This window comes from Colobus angolensis, unplaced genomic scaffold (assembly GCF_000951035.1).
Source record: "Colobus angolensis palliatus isolate OR3802 unplaced genomic scaffold, Cang.pa_1.0 Scaffold104, whole genome shotgun sequence".
NCBI classification, from domain to species: domain Eukaryota; kingdom Metazoa; phylum Chordata; class Mammalia; order Primates; family Cercopithecidae; genus Colobus; species Colobus angolensis.
In genome coordinates this window covers 2,430,300-2,439,627 of record NW_012111364.1, presented here as the reverse complement: position 1 = coordinate 2,439,627, position 9,328 = coordinate 2,430,300, and the positions used below count along the sequence as shown (strand labels likewise).

The 9,328-nt window shown below is 34.5% G+C and overlaps 1 protein-coding gene across 5 annotated transcripts in view; it reads right to left on the bottom strand.

Annotated features, from left to right (window-relative positions):
- Positions 1 to 1,415: 1,415 nt before the first annotated feature.
- ETV1 (ets variant 1) overlaps positions 1,416 to 9,328 on the bottom strand; it is a 99,395-nt gene continuing 91,482 nt past the window's right edge. For all 5 annotated transcript variants that reach the window (XM_011942841.1, XM_011942834.1, XM_011942848.1 and 2 more), the window contains one exon: positions 1,416 to 6,286. In XM_011942841.1, the coding sequence (XP_011798231.1) occupies positions 6,065 to 6,286 (222 nt within the window). In that variant the 3' untranslated portion in view covers positions 1,416 to 6,064. The remainder of the gene's footprint in view (positions 6,287 to 9,328) is intronic.

The window sequence follows — 9,328 nt, the reverse complement described above, 5'->3', positions numbered from 1 at the left end:
CACATGTGTAATCTTAATTTTTTTCTTCCCACTAACCTTGCCAATTAAATTCCCACATTAAACTTTCTGTAAGACAAATAATTTTAATGTTACCTAAATGTGTACAAGAATGCCATAGTCCCCTTTGCAGAAATATATCATTTAAAACAATTAATATTCTTTCATACATTAATTTATGTTTCTAGTCTTTCTTTTCTTTTCTTTTTTTTTTTTTTTTTTTTGAGACAGAGTCTCACCCTTTCACCCAGGCTGGAGTGCAGTGGCACCATCTCAGCTCACTGGAAGCTCTGCTTCCCAGGTTCACGCCATTCTCCTGCCTCAGCCTCCTGAGTAGCTGGGACTACAGGTGCCCGCCACCACGCCCAGATAATTTTTTGTATTTTTAGTAGAGATGGGATCTCACCGTGTTAGCCAAGAAGGTCTCGATCTCCTGACCTCGTGATCTGCCTGCCTCGGCCTCCCAAAGTGCTGGGATTACAGGGGTGAGCCACCGTGCCCCGCCTCTAGTCTTACTTTCTATTTAAAAAAAAATTTTTTAGCTTTTTCTGAATCATTTGACTTGAATCTTCCATGCTTTAAAAGTTTTCTGAAAATTCTATTACTTTCAGAAGTCCTGTCTAATTATGTAAATTATGGGGATAGTGTATATAACTTTCTGAAGAGTTTGATTAGTATTTCTGTTTCTTCATTAAGCTGTACCAATCTCCAATAGAAAGAAATAAAGAGGTACTTCAATCAGTTTGGTTTCTAAATGCTTAAAGACACTTAAAACAGACTCAGTTTATTGTTGTTGTTGTTTACATAGTGCTTGCTTTCTTTTTAGATTTTTCTACAAGGACTATTCAAAAATGATTTAAAAAATTAACACTGTGTTTCAGCAGAATGTGTTATTATTAGAGATATTTTTGTCGTTAGAAATTAAATCAGAAAAGTAGCTAGGTCCAAGTTCCACAAAAAAGATAGAGTTCATGATTTGCCTGTGCCTACGACATCTTGACACAAAGACATTCTGGTTTTGCCACTGGCTTCAGTTTCTCATCAGACAAAACCAAGCAATTTGGAGGCAGTAACATAAGTCACATATCTGTGTTGCCTGGCACGTGGGAGTCACTGAAGTAATTTAGTTAGTTCCCTTCCCCAAATTTCTCCATGATATATTTATGAATGATTTATGTGAAACAAAGGTATTTAAAGATATTAGAACATAGAACTGAAAAAGGATTTATCAGGTGTCCTGGTATCTAAATTATCTAAAAAGAGAATACTATATGGAAAAGTAGTGCAAAGACATTACGTGAGTGCCATGGTCATAAACTATTAAAAACGACAAGATGATTAGAAGGCAGTCAAAAATTTGGATGACATTTATCAGTTTTAGATGTGCTACCTTTCAGAGTGATCACGACAGTCCAATATTTTCAGTTTCTGGGCTTTTATTTTAGATTTAAATTTTGAGCATATTTAATTTGCTATAATCACGATTTTCATAGCATGTTTTCTCAAACCATAAGTATAATTTTAATACAACCAAATGAATTAAAAATGTTCGTCCCCATAGAAGCATAAATATAATTTTAGAATGAAAGTAAATAAGAATATTGGAGTCTATATGCAAAAAAGGCCCTACCTTACATATGAATCCATGAAACAATAGCTACAGTATATACACTTTTAATTGAAAATTCTAAAATCATTAATATTTCTGTAAAGATATCCACTAGTCTAATCAAATTCTCCTCTTAAACTATACTTTCAATAAACTGGTTTTTTTTTTTAAGTATGTCAAAGTGAGTCTCATGTATTAAAAAAAGAAGTCCTAAAAGTACTAGTTGAGCTCTGAATAAACTGGGTGAAATTTTCTACTCTCATGTCCAACTATTACCATCTTCTTGAAAGTTGGTTTTTGCAGTTCTTAGTAGAATTGCTTAATACATACATTTGCCTTCTTTATATTTTTTCCACCATCACTTTTACCCAATTTGTATTTTTTTTGTAACTCTATTTCTTCTCTTCTCTATACCAAAAAGCAACTGGAAAACAGCTTACTCACTTCTTATTTTTAAATTTTAGTTTTTGTTTTCTAAGATTCCAAGTAATAAACATCCAAATGACCTTCTCCTCTGTAATGTTTTCTCATTATAAGCTCTGAAAAGGTTGCATGATAGACAAAGTGGCTCATTTTAGAAATCCCTATGATCTGGCAAAATTCTGTAACTTCTGGCAATATATTTCTTTCCTGGTTATGTAAAGACAAGTTGACTCATTTTTACAATTGTTCTTTTGAGTAATGGACATATTTTACACATTGTTCTTACCTAATAAGTAATAATCAACTAGCAAATGATAAGATCACATAGCAACTCATATTACTATTAGTAACTCACCAAAAGAAATGTATTAAAAAATACAATCTGGATTAGACCACTGATTTCACTCTTATTACTGTTATTATCATACCTTCTGTTTTTCTCTCTCATGACGGTATTTTCCTGGGGGCTGGGGAAGGATTTGAATAATCTAAAAGCTTGATGTGATTACCAGACATTTTAGTGGAATAGATGAACTTTAATATAGCAAACTTTCAAAATTATTTATGCAGAATAAGGAGAAAATATCTCAGTGGTAAATAAAAACGAACTCTGGTACTTTCAAATCCTAGCTCCCTCAGCAGAACTCTATTGTTCCTGAGTAACTCAATTAGAATCTTTGCTGCACAGTCTTCGTCCATGTGGTGTTCTGAATAACAGCCCTGCCCCCACCCCTTATATCCATGTCCTAATCCCTGGGACCTGTGAATAATTATCTAGCCAAAGGGACTTGGCACACAGGATTAAGTTAAGGATTTTGAGATGGGGAGATTGTCCTGGGTTATCTGAGCATCCCCTAAGTGTAATCACAAGCGTCCTTATAAGAGGCAGGAAGGAAATTTGAGTGTAGCAGAAGAGTATGTGACCATGGAAGCAGAGATTGAAGTGATGTAGCCAGGAGCCAAGGAATGCCAGCAGACTTTAGAAGTGAAAGCTGGAAGAATCTCCCCTGGAGCCTCCGGAAGGAACCAGACCCAAGGACATCTTGGTTTTAGTCTCTTAAGGCTTCTTTTGAACTTCTGCCTCCAGAACTATAAGATAAATTTGTGTAAATGACTGAAGTTTTGGTGATTGGTTACAGCATCTACAGGCAACTAAACCTCCAAGATCCTTCTGTGATTTGAGAAAAATGTTCTGCACTGTCAGCCTTGTGGATTTTTATTTTGAAGCACTTTTCATGGACTTAAGAAAAATTATTTTTCCTTAGTTATTTGAGATACAAAAGTGTTTGTTGCAATTAATCTATTGGGTATTAGCAGGTCATCATCAAGAGACAGCAAACAGCAGTGAAGATAAAAGCTGACGGAAGACATTACATCATTAATGAATGTTTCTGTGTTTGAGTAGCCAATTCAAAGAGAAATTCAAAACACAAGAATCTCGCAGAAATCAGCTGCCAGATTTATTAATCTACCTGAAAATAAAAACATAAAAACACAACCAAAAAGTGGAATAAAAACAGAACTTAAAAAATTTTAGATACATTTTCCAAAAGAGTTTATAATGTAGTATTTTCAACCCTTCTGTATTGGAAATACACTTAATGTTGGTCAATTATGTATTTAGTTCAGTGAGTCACTACCTTAAATAGCAAAACATATAGTTTGTCCTTAAATATTATATAATTAATACCATTTCTGCCATTGATCTCTTGTGATAATGCATGGCCCAATTCTTCCTCACTGACTGACTAAAACTAGACTATTAAAAAGAAGAAAAAGGAGCAAAGGGAAAAGGAAAAAAACAAAAGAACAAAAATGAATCTTCAATACAGTTTTCATTCAGAATATATTTTAAAGACTCACTTACATTTTCTCCTTCAATTTCACCAAATCTCAATTATATATCTCAATTCTCTTTCCAATAAAACTTTCACTGAATATTTTAACATCTGTTTTTATTCTAAGTGCTGTAGATGGTCACATAAGCATAGCGGGGGGAAAAGGTTCTGATTTTTAAGGCATAGTTTTCTTTTTTAGGCCCATAATGGGCCAAAATAATACATGATGTATATGAACAACAATCACTGAAATCGCAGGTTACATACGTATTTTGAAATTGGAGCATTTTTTTGTAGGATTAAATGTGAAGAGTAGCAATTTTGGTGTTTGGGTTGCTCGATAACTGCTCCATTTAGAGAAATGAGCTGTGATCTGTGTAGTTTTGGAAAATGGAGAGCTGGGGGGATCATCTTTAAACAATCTTTTCCATGCTCATCATGAAATGCTTTTATAATAGGTTTATTTTGACTTTGTGTTTAGAACTTTTTTTTTGCATTTTGCTATAGACTCTTTAAAAAAGTTGTTCTTCTGGGATATTATTGATAGATGGAACAAAATTCATGTCCCTTGCTTGAATATTTTAGCAAGCTATTCAAAGATCCTATATCCCCATTGACTCATGTTTTTTTCAAGGTGAATAAAACAACATACCCTGCTTTCAGTATTTTCTCCAAATGCAAAACAAAAACAAAACAAAAAACTTTGAAACTTTAAATCTTTAAATCTTCTTTCAAACAATCCAATCACATTTACAGAAGTGTCCAAAAGGAGATGATGGATACTGTCAGTGCCAGCACTATGTCATACAGCAACTTCCTCATATTCTTTGACAGTTTGTAAATAATTTTCCATATCACCAAAAGTTATGAAAGGTTCCACAGTTTCCCTTAGCAAGCTGAAGCTTACTCTTCATTTGTCAATGTGCATAAAAGCTGCTTATAGCATAGCATGGCGTAAGCTATTTTTTAAGCAATAAATGGTTTGAGTCATCTATTTTGTCCTGAAATGCTATCTGTAGTTAACTGCACTGCTTATAAATGGTGATAGTAAATTCAGCATGAAAGAGAATATTACAGAAAAGACAGCAGCAGAAGCATTAGCATTATCTAATATTTATATATGTTATCAACATAACACAGCAGTAAAAGGTTTAAATGCATATCAATGGGTACCATGTCTAAAAATTACTATAGTACCTATTTAGTGTATTGGATATTTTTCTTAAAGAGTGCTTGCTGTAACTAGAACAGCATAATATGTGATTTAGTACAGTTAATTCTTATCGATTAAATAATGTATTTATGTACTGAAGAAAGTGAAAAGGAGACAGATTTTTTTGCTTCATTTTGATTCCAGATTTAACATTTAGATGAAGGTTCCAAAGGACCATGACATGTCATTATTTAACTGAAATGGGCTTCAAAATATTTAAGACAGTATGATTTGTATCTAAACAGCAAGGTGGCACCAGATACACATAATGCTACTGGCCTATGACTCAGTTTGGAGCCAGAGTCCAAAATTGTGCCCCTCATTTACAGTCATGGTGATTATTCAACTTCAGAGAGAATTACCCATTTTATGGTTATCCTCTGCAAGTCATATATAAAGCAAAACAAAACAACAAACAGCAAATGCAATCGCTAAATACCTTTTTACAAGAGGTGCAAAAAACAGTCATTTCTAACAATTAAACTGCCATTTACAGTAGATCGGGGTTTTTTTTGTACACCTGCAGAGACTCATAAATGATAGGGGAAAATGCCCAAGGCAAATAGTCTCCAAGTGGATATTTACACAACGTGAAATTAACTGTACCATAGACACCCAGAGAAAATAAACATTATCTTATGTTGTTATGAAATCAAATAGACATGATATAGTTTCATCATACTCAAAACTTGTAGGACCCCATCCCAAGCCTAAGTAGAAAGTAATCCCCAAATCCCTCTGCCCATTCACCCATTAGCTTCCTGTTACACAGAATAAATGTTTAGATTACTCCCACCCACCCTCAAATAAAGTGCACAGTCCATGGCAGACCATAGAATAATGCAACAGGAAAAGCCCCTTTTTGTGTATTATTATTTAAAAATAAAATACAAACAACAGAAATAAAACAAAGATTCCGCGATTCTCTGTATCTTGCAGAAAAAAGGAAAAGCGCAAAAACGCCCTGCTTGACTGTCACTTGTGTTAATACACGTAGCCTTCGTTATAGGGATGGGGGTTGCAGCAGCCCCCTTCCGGCATGTAGGCCATGCTCTCATCAAAGTGAGAGAGAGGCACTGTGTCCTCCTCGTTGATGTGACGTTCCATGTCTGTCTTCAGCAGTGGGCGCTGGTTATCTGGAAAGGCCATGGAGAAAAGGGCTTCTGGATCACACACAAATTTGTAGACATATCTCTCTCCAGCCACCTGATGATAACATGGAAGAGAAAAACCCATCCTCACCATCGCCAGATGGGGAAGGACAGGGAAGGAAAAAAACAAAAACGTGGTTTAATATACCAGAAAGGATGTGTAGCTCTGGCCCCAAAAAAGCAAACAACTAATAGCAAATACACATACAAAAAAAAAAAAAGTCTCTACTTTGTGGAATAAACTACGGTCAGTCAAGGGAAATGCAAAATGTTGACCTTGAATAATAATAGTTAATTCCAGATATAGCTAGGAAGCACAGAAATTTGTTTGTTTTAATATAGAGGTAAACTTACATTGTTGTTTTGAAAAAAGTCATTATTTTATGCAGGCATTTCATATTGAAAGTTTTTTTCTGCATTTTGAAAGGGAGTATCTACAAATCTGTACTTTTAAGGTATAATCTCCCTTTCAATATTACATATCTGAAATGTACAGAAACTAGGTTCAAAATTTAAAAGAAAAATGTGCTTTATTCCCAGTAAGACTAGAGTAGTAATTCACTGATTCACAGAGTAAACTGATTCTTTACTTTTTTTCTTTTTGGCACTATGTGTTTTCACAAAGGAAAAAAAAAGATAAGAAAAAGAAAGAAAGAAAAGGAAGGAAGGATACATAGCCTCATTTAAATGAAAGATGGATCAAAAGGACAGTATCCTGGGTACATCACTTTTAAAAATGAAGGCAAGATGCATTAGACAGAGTTAAGGATGTGTGTAAAGTGTCAAATTGAAGAGGTGTAAAAAAGTGAAAGGAATTTAAAATACACAATGCCTAGGGAGGAAATGAGAAAAAGAAATGTGACAACTGCCTGGAATAAAGAAGTAGCATAATTTATAGGGTATGACATACCCCAAACTTAAATTCTGAAGAGTAATGCTTTCCTAGAAAATTATAAACAACTGAGTGAGATGAATACGCCTCTTGTTAAGAGACAATGCTGAGATGCTCTCAAAACCCAGGGCGGGTGGGTGGATGAATACAGTTCTTTGTATTAACTTTGATAGTCACTTTGTATGGGTGTGTAGAGGTATGACATTTTAGAAAGCTGAAGGTGACACGATACCTCCATGTCCCTGTATATCAACAAAGGCATTTGCTAGTTGATTTTTGATGCGGGGCAACAGTGTGTTCCTGGGTTATAAAGTATCGCTATATCTTTGGGGGAAAAGGAACAGTTGCCAATGAACACTGCTGCTCTGAATTCAAATTTAGAACTTTTTTTTTTCTTTTGCCCTAAATTTAAGTAAGAGGAACCACTTCAGAGAATTCAAACAATCTGAATGTTTCTAGGTTTGAAAGAAAGAACAGTTAGTAGTTTTTATGAATTTGGACCTGTTTCTTAGACTACCTCTCAGTGGCCTTTTCTGTGAAATGGAGACAGGAATGGCGCCTTAGAAAGCCCGTTGCGAGGTTGGGATGGAAGTCTCCAGCACAGAGCACTGTGGCATAAACAGAGGAGTCTGGCATACAATTATTTACTTTAGTCCTTCATACAAAGAAAATTAAGACCTTAAAGGTGAAGTGATGAAATGACCATAAACATAAAAATAGGCACTATCAGAACAAAGCTGAGATACTAAATCCTAGTTTTCCTTTATTTTTTATTTGTTCAAAGTATTTGGAGAAAAAATAAAATAAAATAAATGGCCTGCATACCTCTGAGAGTTTTATAACATGCTTTGTTTTGTTTGGGGCTGTGGAGGAAGAGACATTTGCTTTAAGTACTGGACTTTCTTTGATGGGTTGCTATTGGCTATACTTAGAAATTATGTAATAAACGAATTAAAATGTGTAACATGCAATCAAGCTTATACAATCTCTTAAGGACTCTGCCTTTCCTCACTGCTTGCTTCTGTATTCCTTTTGAATAAACAGTTTTAGGGCTACTACTTCATTTGCTGGACTATGTTAAATGCTACTGAGTCTAGAACAAGGGATGATAACCAACCAAGGGAAATGATGTCTTCTATTATTAGTAATACTATACTAACGTGGAAAACGCTGTACATGAAGTATAGCCAAACTGCAACACTGAGACAGACAGAAAAAAACGGGAATTTTTCCAGGGAGATAAAACAAAAGTAAACAAGGAGATAGCTTTAGAGTTGTGCTTTCAATGGCTGGATATTTAAATTATGTTCTATCTCATAAAATTTCAGAAGTAATATGCGGATACTGAAGGATAAATTAGAAATTAACAATTAAGTTAAAACAAAGGGTCTATAATTATATCACCCAGAATATAATCACCACTAACATATTGGTATATATTTTTCTAGGCATTTCCAAATTTTGAAATAGAAGTACACATAGGCATTGTCTGTAAGGTAAATATACACGATTCCATTGTTTCTTACTTCTTCCGTAATTGTTAAAATTAATTACCAGTTGTCAATTTTTTAAACATGTTTAGATGTAAGTTATTTTTTTCTCTAACCTTCTAATTTTTTATGTCTCATACACCACATATGCCCACAAAGTTTTAAGTTAATGAACAAATATGGCCATATAAATATTTTCTCCTACATGTTAAAATACATAATCCAACATCATAGTTTTTGCTATTTAAAAAAGAACAGCATAGTTTTCCTCTGAATGACTCTACTAGAATTTACTTGAACATCAGAATGGTACACATGTGAGAATGTGATTAGCTGGGTGCAGTGAAGAAAACCTGTAGTTCCAGCTACTCAGGAGGCTGAGGCAAGAGGATTGCTGGAGCCCAGGAGTTCAGGGCCAGCCTGGGCAACATAGCGAGATTCATTCTCTAAATAAGTAAATAAATGTAATTTTAAAAATAAAGAACGTGAGTGATACATTGGAGGAGTCGGTGTGTGGCAAGAAACAGTAAGAAGAATGTGAATGAGAAGGGTAAATATAGTCATACAAATTGTAAGGGGCCTTGATTGTTATGCTAGTTACAATTTCTGTAGACTTGAACTATTGCATGTCCATTAAACAGCTTGCCCCTTCCTTCCTTCCTTCCTTCCTTCCTTCCTTCCTTCCTTCCTTCCTTCCTTCCTTCCTTCCTTCCTT